The following is a 21,302-nucleotide window of genomic DNA, read 5'->3' as shown; positions in this document are numbered from 1 at the left end:
GAAGGGAACAATTCCATGTACAATCCATCCCCCATCCTGCTGTACACCAGACTCAGGGGGGACAATCTGAGGCCCAATGTGGAGTCCTCATTACCTTTTTATTCAAGTTCACCCTTAAAATTTTAGTCAAGGCCAAAAATGCCAGATTAAAAACACAACTGCACTGTTGCAGTTTTCCTAACAAGGTGTCTGTCAATTCTGAAGGTCTTTTCTGGTTTTCTATTTCATCAGAGCTGTTGCTTTAATTTGGTGCTGAAGACATCCCAGAATTATACAACTGGATATTCTGGATATATTCTTTATGCAGACTCTTAGCTCTAACTACAACCTTACAAAAGGAAATCCAGAAAGAAAATCTTGCACAAAAGTGAACTGAGAAGCTGTGTGAAATATAAGTGTACATAAACCATGTCCTGACAGTAACTCATCTATGCTTCAAACACAGGGAATGTTGACTTTGGTTTGGTTTGGGTTTTTTAGAAGTTCTTAAACTGCTAACAGCTCACTGGCTCCTAACAGTAAGGACTTGGCTACTGTTCTCAGGGATTATTGATTAAAGAAGTCTTGAAATTTGTTTCTTCTCAGAAAAAAAAAAATGAACCTCTTAAATATAAAAGTTGTTTAATATGCATTAGCTCAACAACTTAACTTTCCATCACACTTTAAAATATTATAAAAAGGATTAAAACATTTAGAAGCACAGTATTAGTAATGCCACCACCAGCAAGATCTTGACCAGGAAATTTCCCTCACCATCACCCTCTACAAACCAGTCTTGCACTTCGAAACTTACTGTACATTGTCATTTGGCATGGTTACATAATTTATTGCTTATTTACACAGGGCTGGGGGCTTGAGAGATTGTAAAAAATCATTCTGTTTCAAAGCTGAATGTGGGAATCCCATCCTTCAGTTTAAGTAATTCCTTACTACCAAAACAGTTTTGTGTCTGAATAGTTCTGTGGGGTTCTTTTGGAAGCCAGACTCCAGTGGGGTTGGGGCTGCACATGGCCACCCCTGGCCTGGCAGCTGACACGGCTCTTTGAGCAAAGCCAGCTCAGTCTGCCTCTGTGCAGGAGCCCAGTCAGCCAGCAGGGGCACTGAGCACGTTGTACTTTAGGGGGGGAAAAGAAGTATATATATTACATATTCTTTTAATATAAAAAGCTCTTAATAAAAAGATTAAAACTCAAAAGTCAACATTATATGAGTATCTATTGTTAAGATAAACGAGCAACAACCTGTTCCTGCTCGAGTTCATTAAGGAATTGCACTATGTGCTAAAACTTCTACAAAATTATTAGCAGCATTGTCTCTCACCATTCCTACACTGTCTCTAAAGCAGGTGCACCATGCACGGCTTCCTTTGCAGAGATGCTCAGACGGTACCTCCTGGTAAACATTGTTAAGTGCATTACACAGACAACTTCTGCATCAGTTACTGTAACCAACTTAAAACCAGGTGCAAACCCAGTCAAAAACTCCTACTAAGTACTAATTCTAATTACTTTTCACAGCCTGTTCAAATACTAAAACTTTCCTATGTTCCTATATTTTACCTTCTTCAGTTGGTGCTGACTTTGAATGAATTTTCCAGCTTTTCCCAAAGTTAATTTTGTTCGACATTTTCCAACTCACAACTATGACCACAAATACATTTTTACACACACTGCTTGTTTTTTTTTTTACTTTCTTATCCAACTTCACACAAATAGGAATTTTTACAAAAGATGAACAAAATTACAAGCTTTACAGAAAAGCAAAAGGAAATCCTAAGGCCTATAAAATCCTTAAAACATACATACATACTTTGTTCCAGCAGCAGTCCTGTGTTCAGACAGCATATATATATTAACCTGTAACATGGATATGTGGTCACACAGGTCACTTACAGCCTCTGAGTGCTTCCACGAGGGCCTTAGCAGGGAGTGGTCCTTGCAGAGCAGCCACTCCACAGTGGGACATCCTGGCGTGCAGTGCCTGCTTCTGCTGTCACCAGCTGGTGTGGAAAAAGGCAGGATTTGGGATCAGCATAAGGAAATGTTGGGCACTTTCAGCAAACAGAGAATGGGATTGTGAATTCCAGTGGACAAGCGAGAAAGTCAACCTGAGGCTCGATGCTCCCCTGAGAGCAGCAGCAGCTGCTCTGGGACAGTTGCAGTCCAAAACTTGAGTATTCTTCAATCACACAAAGATTTTTTTCCATTTCTCCTGATGTACAGAAACCATCCTATATCCATTGACTATTGTGCCCTAAGACTTACAATATCAGAAGTTATGGTCACAGGTGTTGCTGTTCATTCTATCTAAATGTAACTCACCCCCAGCCATCACTTCTGCAGGATTTAACAGCTCAGTCTAGTGGTTAAGTCAGTCATGTCTAAGTGCTGTTTTGCTAGCCAAGGCTTCTACCATTACAAGAATCAGTGGTGCAAGGGCAAACCCCACCACTACAGAATGCTGAACTGGAATTTCTACAGTAATGCACATAAATTTATCCATTTCTCATTCCAGCACTGCATGGATTTACTGCCACACAGGTTCTTTATATTTTCCAACACCAATGCATTTTGGTACACATTGAATGTGTTTGGTTTTTTTACTCTTTTTTTTTTTGGCTGCTGTAATAGTCAGATCTATTAAAGAAATTTATGTAAGTAGCATGAACGGGGGCAGTGCAAGGAGCAATACCTATCTATAGTTTTCCCTTAGAAGAAAACACTCACTAATGCTGTGTTTAAAATTGTCCCTATTTAAAAAGTAAAAACAGCAGTCCATTGGAAAAAAACCAACAACATCTACAAACTAGGTGTTCCTATGGACAAGGATGAGGAACCAAAGCTTTGAAGGTCTCAGTGCTTCTTTATTCACAAGGAATATGAGCTAGCTTCTGTCCCAGCTCTCAGTGTGCCAGGTCAGAATGACTGACACTCAGAGCCCGCGAGTCTGTCAGACAATTATTTCGTTCCTGCGTGAAGGGGAAAAAAACAAACAAAGAAATTAAGCAGATGTCCAGATAGTTCAAGCAAACAAACAAAGTACCAGTTTTAACAAATGGGAACAAACATAGGCAGCTACTGAGAACCGTTCATGCTGGATAGGGGGATGCTTTCCAGAGTCCAATAAACATCTTTTTCCCCAATTTTTAACTAGCAATACTATAAAGCATAAACACCCTTACAATCCAGCCTAAGCCTTCCCAGAAATGCAAGAGCCCATTTATGGGAATTGCCATGGGTATGGATAGTGGAGGGACCACAGAAGTTCACAAGAAGAAAGAACTGATTTTACTACTGGGTTGTAGACACTAACAAAAAGCCCCTCCTCTGGAAGTGACATCAATTTAACACACACTGGGGATCCATCCAGGCAGGGGCACTCGGGACACGGCTCTCTGACACCCTTGGCACTGCTGCTGCAGAGAGTTGTGCTTTACCCTGCACTGGTTTTGGCTGAACTTCACCCTGAGCAAAGTTTTGCTCACACTTCCAGCCACAGAGAACTCTGCAGAGCATTCATCAGGATCACACAGCTCCACCACCTTTACACCACTAGGGAGTACAACAAGAGCCACAGCTGGGGCTTTCCTGCTGCTACTTTAGGAGATGGTGATGAAGATCCTCACCTACAGTTTTGTTAGTAGAGAAGCAATTTTATCTTCCTAAAATTAGTAGCAGTTACTGTGTTAGTAAAACACACAGCAGTGTTTAGAAGAACATTGCTCACTCATTTGACAATTTAAACAGTGATTTGTTAGGTAAAAACAGGCAATGAGGAGTAGCACTTGGGCACACCATGAACAGTTAAGCAAAGTAAGTTTTTATATTAGCAGAAGCACAACACAGATCAGACAAACTTTTGAGACTGCTCCTGTGCAACCTCAGAAACAACTGAAGTGTTTAGGGGCACCTGGTAACATACAGCAATTACAATGACAGGGCTCCTTGCAATAAACAGACTGCAGTAAAAAAATATTGAAAATATTGGGCTTTAACAGTTCTTGCATTTTTAAGTTGCTTTTACAAGAATGTAATATTCCATAAGTTTTATATCCCCTGTAATAGAAGTCCAAAGCCAGAGACTGCTTGGTATCATAAAAGCCAATGCTCTTTCCTGGTTAGACTTGAACTCTTTCTTAAAATTAATCATAATTCACAAAAGTGTCAGAGAATGATGCCTTAAGCACAGCCTTCAAACACCCTACTGAAGTAGGACCTTACAATCACTGTGAGGTTGTTGGGTTATTATTTATCACACTCTTTTCATCCCAAACCCTACTAACAGTATTTATTTTTGTAAGAGTATTGTAGGGCTTCTTACTTGAAAATGATCTTCAGTAGCCTTGCCACCCATGTTAAGAACATTCAGAGAACTGGCACGCTTCATGCTGCAACCAGGACAGTGAACATGCAAGGATAAACTGATCAGAATGGCTGAAAACTACAGCTCTAAAAACACAAGTACAACAACGAGCAATGCACAGTGAAGGGAGTGGGAACAATGCCTCAAAAGTGACCTGAGGCACAGCCTTTAAGGTAACAACTACAGAACTTCAAATATATTTGCACTCACTTCTAATTACATATAAACCCCCCCAAAATTACAAGCTCCTCAGAGCTTAAACATTTCAGGCAACTGATATAAAATCTCCATTTTTAAAGAATCTCAAATTAATACAGTGACTTACACTGAGTTTTAATTAACTAATTAATTAATTATCTGTTTCAATTTTGTGTGGCTTCTTACAAAATTATCAAAACATTCAAACAGTTTAGGAAAAAACATCTGAAAGACAAGTTTGTTGTGTAGGCAGCATTTACCTTGAAAAAGCTACAACAGAAGTTAGTCTGGTACTTTCTGCCTCATTTAGCTAAGTCTTCAGAATAAATTTTTAAAAGCACTTTTAAAAATGTTTTATTTTAAGTATTTCAAAGTGAAAGGAAATAAGATGGGTTGCTGCTGTTAACTTTGGTTGTGCTTTTGGCTTTATAACACTCCAAGCAGTGGTAACAAGCACCCTGGAACACAGTATGGAAAGCAATGGAAAAGGGGAAAAAATTCATCACCTACCCAGGAGAGACTACAGTCAAAATATCACTGCATTAACTGCAGTATCTGCTGCTGTTTCAAACGAGGATTAATTTGTAGGTAAATAATTCATCTATATTTCTCAAATATACACAAAATTTAACAAAAAATATTTTCAAGTTTTTGCATCATAAAATTCTTGATCAGCCCTAGGGTTCCTATCATGGGATGTCTGATGTCCTTTACACCAGTGCCTGTCCATTCCTCAGAATATTCTGCATTTGCTCTGATTTTTCATGAGCTCTTTACCTCTTTCAGAACTAAATGAGGGCTTTGAATACATATTTGATGAACTGGTCACAAGACAATGAGCCCCAACCCTGCAGTGCTACCTGCAGCTTGGGACAACTGGCTAAAGCAAGATTTCCAATGCCTTCCAGTAACATGGGAAGGTTTTTCCATACAGATCACATTAGATATTAACCAGATTTTCTTCCTACTGAAGCAACACTGCTCACAATCAAAGCACAAGTTTGAAATGCTTTGGTAAAGCAAAAGCTTAGCAGGACAATGAACCAAAACACGAGGCAGCAGCTGCCACACAACACAGCCTGGCTGGTTCTCCAGCACTACATCTGGGTGTTTCCAAAGCCAGAAGCACAGAATTTACAATATTTGACATGAGTGTTAGCAACAACAAAGCAAGGACTCATGCATGGTGTACACCTCTCATTTATTCAAGGAAACAGGTACAACAGGGGTTATATATGGAAGTCAAAGGAAGTTAATCTGTAAAACAAACAAAATGTTACAGAAAACTCTCCAAAGGAGCACAAAGGTTTATGGAAAATATTCCAGGGAAACAAAATCCACCAGTAAAAGTTCACACAGGTATTTTAGGTTCTTGCTAAAGTGCCAATTAAAAAAAAATTATTAATACCCGAGATACTACTTTGTTTGTGGGTTGGTCTTTTATTTGTTTGGGTTTGTTTAAATCAACACTTTTAAGAACTTTAAGTCTGGCAATTGCACTTTTAGTTCCCTCCATGTTACAAACATGGCTCCACAAAGAACATGCAGACATTTTTTTGGTGCATAAATAATAGCAACAATGAAAGCTTGTTTTTTTTTTCTTTTAGATTAGAAATCTTAACTGTTCTGCTGTGTGGTCAATATTTTTGATGTGAAAAAATAAGGAACACTAATTAATCAAAGTTAAATTACTACAGAACTGAATTCTCTAAAGAACTGATACGTTGCTTCAGGTATTGCATGTTTCAAAGACCAGTTTTAAGATACCTATTTGTTTAAAAATGCATTTGCAGGATTGTAAAGAAACAATTTCCCTGATGAGTTTTCCATTTCATTCTCTTCAACCTTCTGTATCAAGTAACAACATGGACACTAAGTCCTTCTTTCACCCTGTGAGTCATTGTTATTCAAGTATTTCTCAGTCAGTGCTCACACCAGCACTGTCAATGCCTATTTAGAGAAGTAGAGTATAAACAAGAGGTGTAAATGAAGTTCAAAATAAACCTTCCTCGAGACACAGGCAGGGAATGCACTGGCAAGGAGGGAGGCACAGAAGGGTTCTGCCTAAAGTGGCTGCCTTCACAGCAAGGAAGATTTATAGGTGTGCTATGTCTGTATTGAAATATTCAGCTGTCAAACACACTCAAACCCAAAGGTCTGCATGGTAACAACTGAATGTGCCTTTTGCTATACTTGAAAGAAGAAGAAAGAAAATTCTATTCACTAAAGTTTCTTCATAAAATGAAATCAAAATGATTTCTTGGAATATCAATATGTAAGCTATGCTTTATGACCTAACAAAGCTGGTGTTTAATACCAGAAATTTCTGCATTTCTTATTAAAATCAGCTAATATAAATCAGGATTTTAAAATTATTTATTACAAGAACATAAATTATAGTATTCATTGTTCTATATACTGAAAGTGCCTATCTACAGAAAAGCCTGGCAATGTAATACACTTATTGCAAGTTTTAAGAATAAATTATTCCTTGAGAACTATGGTGACATCTAAAAACAAGATGATTTTGTCAGAAAGGGAAAGCAAGGAATATCCTGCTTTGCTTTGAATTTTGTTCCACATTAATGCCTCCATCTGAGGAAATCTCATCTGGTGCTGCAGACCCCAGGGTGTAACTCATGTTAGCTTGGGGAGAGGACTCTGGTCAGGTAACACAACTCAGGTGCAGACACTAACAAGGCAGGGGAGTTCTCACAGGCACTGCAAAGCCAAATATCTTCAGTTCTATGTAAGCATCATTTTCTATACCTATAAACATGGAGTTACTTTACCTGCAGAAAGAGCTAGCTATAAATACTCCAGAGAATAAGGAATAAACCTCCTGGCTTTTGTGAAACTGAAAGCCTTTCCACATCTCACAAAAATGAGGAGAAAATCCAAATTTAGCCATGCATTCATATTCATACAACAATATACCTGAACTATGATGTATGAACTCTGGACAGAATTGAATAGAAACAGAAAACCAATGTATAAAGCTGCTAATACTGAAGAGAAAGAAGGAAATGTCCCTTTTATTCTATTTTGGCTTGCCTTTGTTTTCCCTAAAGTATTCTACATTTTACATCTTTCATTCTTTTAATCTGGTGCTTTCCATAGGTTACTCCCAACCTCTTATCTCAGAGGTAGCTGTTAATAATGGATCAATAAATGCAAAGGAATTTTGGCCTTCAATTCTATTCAATGCCTTAAACATCAAGTGTCTGGCAGTGGAATTTTAAGTAACAACTCTAAAATTCAGATCAGGCTGAATTTGAAACAGGCATGCAAGGAAGATAATTGTACATGTACTGCTGCTGTACCTAATGTTTTACAGCCATAAAAACAATAAGACAAAACTTCACTGGAGCACTTCCAGAAGCACAGTGAGACCCTGCCTCCAGGTCACTGTCTTAAGTAATACCATCATTATCATCATCCACTGCATTACTCAGATTCAGCAGCTCCATCACAAGCTACCCCAAGTTCTCCAATATGACTGTTTTAAAGCACAAGTTCACACTGGCAGTTTCCTGTCAACTAAATGACTTCTAGTTTTTCACAACAAGGGCAAAAACCCTGTAAAATTGACTGCAATTGTGTTGGGGGTGAGTGGAACACCCAGAAGTGCCACCATGAAAAGTAGCAGGTACATTTTAACATTCTGACTTCTCTGCAGCAGCCAAGAAGTGATGAATGATTTTATGGATTTATTAGAAATATTACATACAAATCCATCATCATATGGCAAATTGGGAAGAGTGAGCAGTCACACTCAGTAAATGTGGATTTTTACTAGATTTCATTGGAGCCAAAATGTTAGTAAGATGCACAACTAGGCTCAAGTTTTTCAACATTCTCCTCTGAGTCTTCCAAAAAGAGAAACCAAGAGAGGCTTCAGTTGGTAATTCTCTTTATGCTCATAGCAATATAAAAAGCTATATCAAGAATATATCAAGATACTAAGCTATATCAAGAATGTTAGTTGGAGGTTTAGTGTATTCAGGCTTTTACTGTAAAAACCAGTAACAGTTATTATTCTCCACTGCTGTGTGAAAAGAATAGTTTTGCAGGTAATTAACATTTATCAGTAGTTCTATGAAGCTTTTCTAATCTTCAAGTAGGTAAAGCAGCAAAAAGAAAAAAGAAATTTTTAATAAGAGTTAATTCTTACAAGCAAATATAGATCCTCAGATGCTACAGAACTTACAATGGAAGTTTAAGAAGTAATTTCCTATTTTATTTTTCTTTAAGACATAGCTGTGTCTGCTATGCAGTTGGCTAAGCAGGGAGGGGAACACTGCCCTGGGAGCTCCCCTGGGCTGCAGTGGGGCACAGAGCAGGGGACAGAGCACAGCCAAGAGCAGATAAGGAATTACCCTGGGTTCTTTGGTTCACTGTCCCGGGAATTTCCTCCCTTCAGTTTCCTAACCAGCTTCTCACTGCTGCGCCTAAGGGAGGCTCGGAGCTTGCTAAAGGAGCCACTGCGCTTTAGGGATCCAGTGCCATCCTGAAAGAAATGAACACAGGTGAAACTGCAGGAGCTGCTGCCCTGCCCCAGCCTGGCCTGAAAACATCTCAGGGGTGAATTATTACTTTTTAATGGCTATTAATATATGCTTATACTGTATACATTTACCTAGACATGTAATACCATACAGCTACAGCTTTATCAAAGCAAAAGGGCTCCTTCCAAAGTGCAACAAAGATTTCTAAATGTGAAGACATGCCCAAGCCACAATTCTTCATTAATAAAGCCCCACCACAGTAGTCCAACAATTCACCACCACCATTTCATACGAGCACACCATGGTTACAGAGTACAAGCCCCAAGCAAAAGCATTCCATCATCTTTCTACATATCTACATTACTTGCAAACATGTTTAATTAACCCTAAAATCCTTAAACAAAAATATTTCTGATCAGAAATACTTTTAATCAAATTCCTGTGCTTCATTTTTAATCTTTACCAAAAAAGTAAACCACAATGAAATTTATTTTTCATATTTTGCATTCATGTTTTACACTGCTGTGCTGACCCAGAGTGACCACAATTCTATTTTTAAATGTTTTTGCTCTTACAAAACCCCAAGAGTTTAGTAAGATTAGAAGTGACCACTTCCTAGTCTCCACAGAAAACCTATGTGATTATGAAAGAAGAGTTGAAAAAGAAAAAAGCACTACTAAGCAAAGACAGACACCTGAGTTGGAGTGAGTTTATTAGAAGTTAGAAAGACAAATACACAAATCACTGAACACCAAGATTAGTAGAGAAAAGCATAATTGCCAAAATCTCACACAAAGACTAAACAGCAATGCTACTTTAGAATAATTGTAAGTGAAGACATCCAGAGTTCCATATTGATGTTAACCATATAATAGGTCTCTAAATACATTTTAAAGCACTTGGAGAACATGCTTTACTTGTACGGGTTTGGTTTTTCTCCTGTAAAGATCACCATCATGCCATTTCAATAATACCTTGTGTGATACTTTTAACTACCTTTATTCCATAGTGAACAGCTACTTATAAAGGTCATTGTTACTTGTTTGGTTTTTTTTTACTAATGTATTACACAGCAAATGGTTGTAATAACATTTGGTATGACTAGATACATATCTGGCAAAGCTACACAGGTACAGAAATAGAAAACCAAAAACGACACCAGCACTGAAGGAATGGCCAGTTTACAGGGAAGTGTAGCTCTGACAAGAATCTTAAGGGGTTTGCTAAAACACAGCAGTCAGTACTGAAGAGAGAAGTTAAAGCTTGAAGATGGTGCACGCCCGTCATGCAGGAGACAGTATAAGAATCACAAAAGGCATCTAGGCCTGTCAGAAATGGAGAGAGAAAAACTGAATGAAACTGTTGGGAAAAATTCAACAGTTTTCAATTTTGAACAGTTAGTTTACAGTATTTCTAGGTCATGTTCAAAACTTTTTTTTTTTCTAGAGTAACTGTTTGGACAGCCCTTAAGTACAAAGTGCAGGCCCTTGCAGTTAGCAGAACCTACATCTTTATGCAGTTTCACCTACATCACTGAGATGGGACTGACAAATGAGCATGACTGATGCTGTGCATTCAAGTTAGAATTTGTATAAAATACAAAACACCTTTAACAAGAAATAGCTTTGCTATTACATTTCAGAAACAAACAAAAAAAAAAGGATTTTTTTTCAGTTGACATTAACACAAAAAAAAAAAAAGAAAAAAAAAAGAAAAAAGAATGGAGCAAAGTGCATTCATTTCAGCTTTAACTTCTGTCAGGAATTTTCCTTGAAACAAAAGTGCAAGAAGAAAGAGGTCTTCACCTAACCTCCAGACAAAATTCTCATAATTCCCTTAAGGAACTAGAATCCAACTGGCCTGGGTCAGTTCACTTTCACAAGTATTTTTAGAACATATCTGTGTTTGTGTCTATATTTATAATCCAAGTGGAATTTTCTCTACTGTCCCTAATGCAGTGAGAGGCAGCTGAATCAATATACCTTTAAAATAAACTGTGGTTCAACTTGCACACTTTTTATTCTTTGTACAAGTACAGAGACCATTACTGATAGATTCATGATATCTGTCTTGAGAGCCTTTGCCTGTAACAACTGGAATGAACAGTAATTAAAATTATCCTTGGAAATGGCAAAATGCCCTGCTACCAAGTGATCAGAAGATCTAAATCTAACTGAGTATTTATGCTTCAAACTCAATTGCATATGTTGTTCACACTTAATGACAGACTTCTGCTTTGCAGGATTGAATAAACTGAAGTCTAAATTCCAGCTAGGAGTATTAGATCAGGGAAAAGGCTAATTATTCCTGTGGTTTGCAATCAGGAATACCAGAGAAGTGAAAATGATCCAAAGGCAAGACAAATTTGGTAAGTATGGAGTCTAACTCTATACAGTAAAACTAATTAGAAAAGTAGGAATAAGCAGACAAGCTTTTGGGTACTTCAAATCAAAATAAAAATATCAAACTCCTAAGTTAAACACTGACTGCTTGATTAACAAAACACTTCTAAAATATGAGCTCCGGATTAAAAAAACAAAAACATTTCTGATGCCAAAGGAAACAAAACCAAAACTCACAAGCTGTTTTTATGGCAAAGTTTAATTGCCAATTTTTATGCCATTCAGAATGAGAATCACCTTATTACTGCTGCTTACCATCACCATCTCCTGTACTTAGTGTGCCACAACATCCCTCTGTCTGGCACTTATTTAAACAAGAGTAACTCTCATCTATGGCAGTGAAATCCATCATTTTCCCTTCACCTGGAACTGCACTTACATGCCCAAAAGCCTGTCTCTCTGAAGCATATGGATTAGAGTTATGAAAAGATAATTCCTCACACTACAAACATTCTAATAAGTAGCACAAGGATTTTAATCTGTCCTGCAGCAGGCTGCCAGATCAGTTAAAAAATGCCAGTTACAGGTACTCACTGTTATTTTTTATATAAAAGTATAGTAAGAGATCAAATCTGGGCTTTCCCACCTTCCATTTTTAAGAACAAGTACTTCCTTGTATTTTCAAGTATCTTCTGTTCACTTTCAGTCATGAACTTTAAAAGTGGCATGTAAAGATGCACTGTAGCACCTCACTTAAATGTGTCTGTTTTAATAGTTACTGGCTGATTTACTTCAATAGATATTTCTGTTCTTTTGTAAGAGTGCAAAATATTACATCAAAGCCTACAATGCTTATTATGGATTACATTACATATGGCAGGACCTTAATTACATCTTCTGACAGAATTTTGTTGAGTTTGTCCCTTTGCATACTCCACCTATTCTCTCAGAGTCAGCTTGACCACTTCAAAAGAATTTAAATGGAAAAGGCCTCTCTTCAGGCTCTGCAGACACAAATAAAAGATTCTACACCACTTTATGAATCAGAGTATTTTGTCTGGAGGGAACACACAAGGGTAAAAAAACTACACAATATAAAGAAGAGGAAAGAACATCACTGAGATAGAAACACTTGCAGGGGGAGGGAGAGAGAGCTGCCCACTTCACGTAGAACATGTAATACAAAATACCTTCTCTCAAGAGGGGGGAAAAAAGAAATAACAAAGATGAGAATGAAGCAATGCCACTTCAGCACACTAAAAATGAAGTTTGCTTACCCTCAGATGTCAAATTTAGTTTTTCAGACCAGCAAATTTTATCACTGATTTTGATTCAAATATTGACCTAGAAATACTGTCTATTGCTTTTCCCCAGGAGGCCCTTTCCATCCAAACCCTGCATGCATTAATGTCTATAACAGAAAAAAGTTTAATTCATTTAGAATATACAGTCATGCAAAGTATAGTGAAAATTAAGGGAGGAGTACAGTACACAGTTCTAATGCTGAATGGGCAAAATGAGAATTAAAAAGAGAGTTATTCAACCTGACTTTGGCTTTATTAATGATGCAGTATTAATTCACAACAGATGCTGATTGACTGTCTTGGCACTGAGAACACCAATGCCAAGAAAACAGTAATAAAGAGACAAAAGCAAAGATGGAAAGAACATTCTCCTTTAAGACTAAAGCACTACATGTTTTCTCAAGGTTGCTTTGGAATGCTAAGCTTTGTCTCATGTTGCTTACAAAAAGATGGGGAGAAAAAGATTGCTATTGTAAGAGAAATGAAGCTTCAGAACACTCAATATTGCAAAGTAGGCTACTTCCCCTCCCACACAGCAAAAGCAACACCACTTTTATAATCTAAGAGTATTTTCAGCAGAACTGCAGCTGGGAGTTAGTTAAGAGTGCAACATGTATCCCATTGCCAGCAATGGGATAAATCATGGGGAAAGGTGGTGACAGAAGCAAACTACATAAGCCAGGTAATAACTGAAAGCTTGCACTGTCCTTCAAATTAAAGGAAAACAATGGTTAGAGAAATGCACATGTAATCACATTATACATATTATATGTATGTTTTTACTTTATGACAATCAGTGTAACACAGTGAAGCCAATATATGGGAAACAAATAGGAACAAGCCCTGGCTCCAGACAGATTTTAATATGGGAAAGCCATGAAGTCACCACCACATTGTTATGTGATGGTACTGCCTCTTAAAATGGACTGTACAGCACTTTGGAAAGCTGTGCTCCTTCCTCCAGCAAGCTGGGTGAGGAGGAGATTAGAATTATTTTAGTGTTACACTGGTCATTTTAATTTGCTCTGAGACTGCTAACACTCAGTATATCTACATAGGAAATGTTTTTTGCGATTCCATCTGATGGATTTTTTTTAAATAAACATTTAAATTACAAGCAAATACGGCACCAAAAGGAAAAAAGCAAAAGTGAGTTAATTGCAAGATTATTTCTACCATTAAAAACAAACCACTGACAAGCAATTGTACACCAGACCACAACCAGGACACTCAATCAGCATTACACAACTTGGCCTTAGATACAACTGCTTGGGATTCTTGCAGAAATATCACCATTCAGGACAGCAACAGAAAGGGTATCTTAGAACTTTTAAATAGGATGAGTTTTTTAGCATTATGCTAGACAAAATGTTATTCTTCATTTCTTAATTGTTTCTGCAAAATTAAAAACCACGAGGTAGATGAAGCAGGAAACTCCTGAGAGCACAGCAGGCTGGTGAGCTGTAAGGGAGGAGCTCCTAGGCTACTGTGTCCAACTGTGTACTGTACTTACCCCGTTCCACTCTACGCTCATACTCACTTCCTCGCCGCCATCAGGGCCGCTCTCGTACTTTACCACATCCACGTTGAGGCTCTCCCTGCTGCGCCGCTTCTCCATGCTCTCAGGGTCATTCAGCACCTCGGCCACTCTCTGTTTGTGAACATTGTCAAGACCCTGAGAATTTGATAGAATGGGAAGAGGCTTTATCTTGTTACAAGCTCTGTTAAGCTACAAATTACACGTGAGAGCTGCGCAAGGGGTAAAAGCAACCCGCAATTCCATCAGTCGGATTCTGCTTCCAGAGAGCAGCTGAGCTGCCCTTTCTGAATTGCAAGGATCAACACAGCATCGAGTGAACAGTTTAGCAGTTTGAGAACTCCTGACTTGCCATTCTTTTCTTCCTTTCTTATCACTCGTCTAAGCCTTGTGGTGTTTGTGTCACTCACCTGAAGCAATCTGGCAATCAGCTAAATATTTAAGCAACTTATAGATCATGAACCATCAATGGAATTCTCAAGTTTTCTACCCATCAAATGGTGCTGTTTTCACCTGCCTTTGGAGAGGTGTCTGAATCTCTAGTACCTCAGAAACAGGTGGTGTTATTTAAAAATACTGACATAGAACACTTGGCATTAATGTAATTTTCTCTCAGAAAGAAATCACATGGAATAGAAACTTGTAATAAACATACTAAATATATGGTCAATATATTAACTTTGTGTTTAAGCATGCCTATCAATTATAAAATAATCCTTTAAATATCATAGAAGTGCTAAAGTACCTTCTATGAAAACCCTGCACTAAAACAAAAACCTTTAACACAGCAATTAGAAAATATCAAAACTCAAATCCTATTTATTTTCAGTTTTGTCTTCTTCATTATAAACCTACTTCACATCATAACCAGTACTTGCTGACAGGAAGAGATCCCAGATGCATGCCTTATACTTTAGAAAATATTCTGCATCTTCTACAGTACAGCACTAGCAGCAAATGCAGCAGGGATGTGTGTGGCAAATCCATAAAGCCAACCACAATGCAGAAAGTGAAAAGGATGCCAAAGTTCTTAAAAGTGCATGAATAAGCATGAAAGTTGTTTTAGTGGCACGGAGATGTCAGTTTCTTGTTCCCATGTAACTGTTTTTCCCTAAGTGAAGAGCATTACTTGAATGACCCAGAATAAAAAGGTAGAGTTAAATGCTGCTGTAACACAGCATTATCTCCTACATCTAAATCTAGGGGTGTGTATACTGCCATATATTACGGATTAATGGAAGAGGTGGTATATGATGCACAGTGAAATTCTGAAGCATCCATAAAAATAAAGTCAGCAGCAAGCTTCAAAAAATACAAGTCTTATTTATTCTCATATTAAAAAAAATGAAATTAAAATTGAACATTTACGATGCTTGTTTACTTGTATTTTCTTACTTTGCTTTCCATTTTAACACCAATTGACAACCCAAGTCTTCTTGTTCAGTCTTAGACACTTATAAAAGTGTCTTATAAGTGTCACTTATCAAACCATCCAAAAGGGAAAGAAAAAAAAAAGCCAATAAACCCCCAACCAACCCAAACTCTCTTCTACCTTTCAAGAGAAGGGAGAAAGGGTTACTTGAAGAGTAGATCTGAGAGCACAAAGAGAATACAGTAAAAGGAAGTCCCCACTGAAACTGTAATATTTATCCCATTAGTTTACAGAAGTAACAAAAGGTTTCTGTTAGTCAGCTGTATGCAGCAACTGAATATTTTTAATTCTGACAGCTCCTTATTAAAAATAGAACAGCATGATTGGCAAAGGAGATTTCCAGCAGAACCTCCCCATTTTCCCCCAGCTACAGTCTGTTTCCCAGGACAAGCAGCCAATTAATTGAGCACTGCTGGCCAACACAATGTTTTCTGCTCCTTCATTTTCCACATAATTTCACCTCCAGTTTGAATCATGTCCCCAGTACATGGTGCCACTGCCCTAACAATTAACCAAACTGCAAGTGTTAAGATGGATCAGTTTATCACCAGCTCAGGCTGAAATTAGAGGGTGACCAGGCACTGAAAGTTTCCATATTCTGCACACAGGAAGTTGAGAATCTGCATGACCACAGTGCAGAAACATCATTCAGATGAATTTTCATACTTGCCTGTTTACGAGATCTCATTGCTGCCTCTTCTAATGTTTCAGCAGCTTCAAATTTGCCCTGTCGTCTGTAAAGTGCCCCAAGGTTCTTTAAAGTAGTTGTTACTGTTGGACTATTGAAAGAAAATAAAATATAAAATAACTCTATAAATAAAATAAAAGTAACTCTATGTTAAATATATACTCATACAGCAAACTCTTCTCAATTCACTAATAAAAGCTTAAATTAACAGTGTTTATCATATTTTGTAATAATTTATTCTGTCTTGAAATGCACTATACTGTACTTCATGTACACACAATAACCTGCTGACCCCTTTCAAAGCCTATCAATGTCTCTGTGACTAGCCAACATCCTGAAACTGGAATGCCAAAATCTTGTGCTCCTCAGCTGCCCCTCAAGGTGCAAATTTAGTTCTAGATGAGCATATCCAACTGAATAATTGTGCAGCTTCCAAAAAATAAATGCTTATTCATGCATAGACTATTAGAGAGACCACATGTAGCATGTGTTAGTCACAAAAGCAATTAACAGCTGCTTTCATCAGCTTTTACTTAACACCTATTTGCAGTTTCTGTGCATTCCAATTTGCTTGAACAACAAAAGCAAAAAATTGCCCATTTCATTAACAAGTCTCACAAAAAAGACATTTTTGTTTCAATGGCATAAAATTAGCTCAATCATATTATTTTTGAGTGAAGTTTTGCTCCACTAACAACGGAGAAAAGATCTTCTCATGCATTAGAATGAACAAGTACATGAAAAACAAACCAAAAAAAATGTATTGTATCCACAGAACTCAGGATGGAGAAAAAAGAGATTTCAACAGTACAAGGGCTCTGATTCCTGTTAAACATGAGCATTCAAATACTTAATAAACAAAAAATTCTCACTGACTATCAATACTAGTTGCAGGTTTTTTCATGCACTGCACCACCTACACGTTAAAAAAGGTGCAGTAATGGAACAAAATTAGAGCAAAAAAAAAAAAAAAAACTTCACCAACTACAATCCATACAATCCAAGTTGAAATCCTTGTTTCTCTTCTTTCACTTTAAAGTATACATTGTCATATTCACACAACTATATTCTAGAAGATTTAGAAACTCAAGTAATGCTTAGTTGTGGCAGTTTAGCTTTGTTTTCCTGTGCCAGCTATGTAACTAAAGGTGCAGTTATTTGCAGGCTCATTTCTGGCCCTCTCCAGAGGCCCTGCAGGGGCAGGGAGGGCAGACGTGCCAGGGAGTGGAATAGAGGGAAAGGTGACCCATGCTGCCACCTGAAGGACTGCCAAGAACACAGCTGGGGCAATTTCATGTCACTGGATCTAAGCAGCCTCAGGACTTGAAAAGTGCTGCTGTATTCCTGAAAACCAGTCTAGGGCCTGGAATGTTTAATACTTTCATTTTTATAGTCCTAACCAAAGAGTTGCTTTGGTTTCATTCTTAGAAATGCTTTAATCTGAGACACTGAGTATTAATGAGTTGTTTGTCCTGTGAAGGAGTTACTCACCTATCAACTTTGCAGGCTTTGTACCAGCCACCATACTCTCCAAAAGATGTGCCATCTTTCTGCTTTCCCTAGAACAAAGGTACAGTTGAAAAAAATCTGATTTGCAACCTAAAACAAATATAAGCTCCAAAAAAGATTTATAACAATGGTCTTACTTTGCATTCTTCCCTCTCTTCTGCATGCATCCAGATAGGCTTATTTTCATCTGGTGAAACAAGAAAAGTATTTTACAGAAGAACAAAACTACAGGGTATTGATTGTTGGATTTTCACTACTCTGAAATGAAGCTGAGAACCAGGGAATTATACTATTGTTGCAAAAAAAAACTTACTGTCCATACTAGAAGCAGCAGATAAATAAAAGACACAGCTCTTTTACAGTTTTACAATTCTGTCTCTTTTTCTTATCTGAACTTAGGAACAGTTACTTCTGAGAAGCTTTGAAGTAAGTATACACTGCCACCCATTTGTCAGGTGTCTAGTTCTGTGCTAGAAAACATGAATTTATTTCTTTTATCCTAACAACTACTTTGTCATCCACTAAGTGGTGCATATGCTACTGACGTGGAATTCAGTGAAAATGCTTTACTGGGATTTTTAGTTTATAAAATGTACATGACTTCACTGTACAGTGTAATTCTCAATTTAAAGGTGTTTTCCCCGTTCTTTAAATATGTTAATGGAGAGCTTGCATTAACAATGTCTTTATTTATTTATGTCACTAAAATCCTGCATTGACTTTTTCCTGTGACTGGAAAGTGATGTACATTTTTCTGCCTCTATAAACATACCAAAGTTGGGTTTAGTGGGGTGTAAGATAAATTAGGCTAGAAACAAAATCCATAAAACATAAACCCACTAAGTCTACCTCATGTTTTTGAAATAAAGGTTTGCTGCTGTATCTAAAAGCCTTATTAGGATGAATGTTACTTCCAACACATCTATCAGTTCACCTTTTAAGTCCACCTAAAGCAGACAATAATTTTAAAAAGGACACTTGATTTCTTGCAAATTTTATTCCATAACTACAAAAATAAAACATGAATTCAAATCTAGGGACTCAAGTTTCTTACCATCTACAGAGCCAAACTCCCGTTCATGAGCACGAGTAAGAATCTCTTTGTATAAAGTTTCCGCTTGCTTAAACTTGCCCTGTTTTAGATAGCAGGATGCCTAAAAACAAAATACCCCCCAAAAGGTATCAGCACATTGCTTTATTTGTCTTTACAAACAAGAAACACAATACATTGTGGATAGAAGTGCATTTCAATTCACGAGATATTTTGTCTCAGGTCTGCTTTGGGAAGGGCTTACCAGATTGTTCTTTGTTTTTGCAACATTTGGATCATCTGGTCCCAGCTTAGTTTGGTAGATTTCAAGTGCCCTCTGATAGTAATATTCAACCTCCTCGTATTTACCCTGGTTCTGGCATAGCAAAGCCAAGTTATTTAACTGCTTGGCAACATCAGGGTGATCTTTCCCCAGGACCTGGAAATGAAATACACTGTATTAAAACATTCTCTAATCATCACGTCAGGGTCTAGAAATAAATAATTCAGAAACATCCTGTTAGTTTTATTCCTCCTCAATTCAGCAAAAGCAAAAGCTGCATTTCAAAGATATGAAAATTACTCAATTCTATTGCAAACTGAGAATGATGCATAACAATCCATAAGAGGAACAAAGTGAGTAGGAAAACAACATTATAGGGAAATTATTATTTATATAAACCAGAAGATGCAATCTCATGTACTAAAATAAATATCCACATAGAGAATAATCAACTTAAAAATTTTAGCTAAGTTTCATTTTTTAATTCCAATGCTCTTGTCAAATCAAAGATTATTTAGCTATCAAAGGGGAAGGAAAAAGCTAAAGAAGGTTTCTCACAAAATACAGAATTTAGCATATACCCAGAGTGCTCCAGCAATTCCGTAGCACTACTGGAATTTCCTACTGTTTTGAATTTCAGACACTCCTAACTACCAGGCATTGTTAACTCTGGGGTTTATCTGATAGACCTACCCAACCAAAGCACAAAAAAGTAGCATTTAACTTTGCCTTCTCCTTCCCAAAGTCCCTGTAGAGGCTGTGTGTTTGTCACTCCTACCTTTTCTCTGATTTCCAGAGCTCGCTTGCACAACGGTTCTGCTTCTTTGTACTTTCCCCGTTTACCATAGAGTACTGCAAGATTGTTAAGGGTTGCTGCCACCTGTTAACAGCACAGAAACATTAGGTGCACTGAAATCTGCTGATACAAATACTTGACAAATGAGCACATCTGCAAGGCATTGATGTTATTAAGTTTTCCATGCACAGGATAGACCTCTTGAAATTTGGAAGTGAAGAAATAATTATTATTAAATGCATATACACACAACAGAGGAAAGAAAAACCTAAATCATGAAGTAATTTTGCTTCCTTTGTGGAAATGCCATTTAGTGCACACATCTTCACATGTAATTCTCTTAGAAAGGTACCTCTCACATCTACACTTTGATCTGCCCTGCGTCCCACAGGCCACAAAAGTATCACATGAATTTTCCAAATGCTTGATTTACATTTCATTTACAAGCAGCAGTAAATGAAACCACAAGTGCCCCTTCAATCTGAGTATAATAAAGAGATTTGAGTAAGCAAAAATTTTTCTTCACAAATTGATTTCCCACAAAAAATCCAGGCAATCCAAAATCAAGTATGGGCAAATTATTTGTGGTGAAACAGCACTGAATAAAATGTGGCCTCCTACCTGTACTATTTAAAGACAAGCCAGGTCTTAAAACCTTTCCTGTTGAGTTTGACATTAGAATTAGTTGAAAAAAAGTTGAGTGAAACACAAAGTAAAATGATGATATTGCATGTATACAAACCGCTGGATGATCTTTGCCCAAAGTCTTTTCACGGATGGCCAAGGCATCATTCAGGAGATTTGCTGCATCTTTGTATTTGTTCTGGTCTCTGAATTGTAAAGAGATGTAATTAACACTGGGGATTCAGGAATGAAAAATCATAACAATTAAGCTGAGTTCACTACTGACCTAAAGATGCTACTATTAAAGAATAATTGAGAATATATTAATAAATTAGGAAGTAGAACCCTGAAGCCTGTAACTGTAAATAGTTTAGTAGTTGAGGACTATACTGAGCATGCACCACTTCTACACTGATGTCCAATTTCTATCTCTAGATGACCTTGAAGTGGGTAATCAAGACATGCCCCCTCAGTAGACAAAAAAAAAAGAAACCAAAAATCAAAACCAGCTTCATTCCCAAAGCAAAGGTATAGGCAAAAATACAACAACTTGTTCGACTTTTAAGTATAGGGAGACATACAAATATTTCAGGAACTTCTTGAGGGTTTTATTAATAATTTTAAAAAGGAAAATAGAACAGGGAAAAAATTCTAGTCTAAACATTAAAAGGTTGTAGCCAAATAACTAA

At 37.3% G+C, this 21,302-nt stretch overlaps 1 protein-coding gene across 10 annotated transcripts in view; it reads right to left on the bottom strand.

Moving 5' to 3' along the window:
- Nucleotides 1–604: 604 nt before the first annotated feature.
- The window catches only part of KLC1 (kinesin light chain 1), a 45,600-nt gene continuing 24,902 nt past the window's right edge, over nucleotides 605–21,302 (bottom strand). Inside the window, exons 6-16 of one of the 10 annotated variants that reach the window (XM_077180753.1) lie at nucleotides 20,732–20,819; nucleotides 19,972–20,073; nucleotides 19,176–19,349; nucleotides 18,935–19,034; nucleotides 18,018–18,067; nucleotides 17,863–17,930; nucleotides 16,350–16,462; nucleotides 14,228–14,361; nucleotides 8,940–9,070; nucleotides 4,321–4,387; nucleotides 605–2,968 (exon numbers count right to left, since the gene is read on the bottom strand). In XM_077180753.1, the coding sequence (XP_077036868.1) occupies nucleotides 2,903–2,968; nucleotides 4,321–4,387; nucleotides 8,940–9,070; nucleotides 14,228–14,361; nucleotides 16,350–16,462; nucleotides 17,863–17,930; nucleotides 18,018–18,067; nucleotides 18,935–19,034; nucleotides 19,176–19,349; nucleotides 19,972–20,073; nucleotides 20,732–20,819 (1,093 nt within the window). In that variant the 3' untranslated portion in view covers nucleotides 605–2,902. Of the gene's footprint in view, nucleotides 2,969–4,320; nucleotides 4,388–8,939; nucleotides 9,071–9,763; nucleotides 10,394–14,227; nucleotides 14,390–16,349; nucleotides 16,463–17,862; nucleotides 17,931–18,017; nucleotides 18,068–18,934; nucleotides 19,035–19,175; nucleotides 19,350–19,971; nucleotides 20,074–20,731; nucleotides 20,820–21,302 lie in introns of those variants that run through there. The other 9 variants (XM_077180755.1, XM_054634443.2, XM_077180754.1 and 6 more) reach the window with 9 other exon arrangements.

The sequence above is a fragment of the Agelaius phoeniceus genome, chromosome 6 (genome assembly GCF_051311805.1).
Source record: "Agelaius phoeniceus isolate bAgePho1 chromosome 6, bAgePho1.hap1, whole genome shotgun sequence".
NCBI lineage: Eukaryota > Metazoa > Chordata > Aves > Passeriformes > Icteridae > Agelaius > Agelaius phoeniceus.
This window is presented reverse-complemented; position numbering and strand designations above follow the sequence as displayed.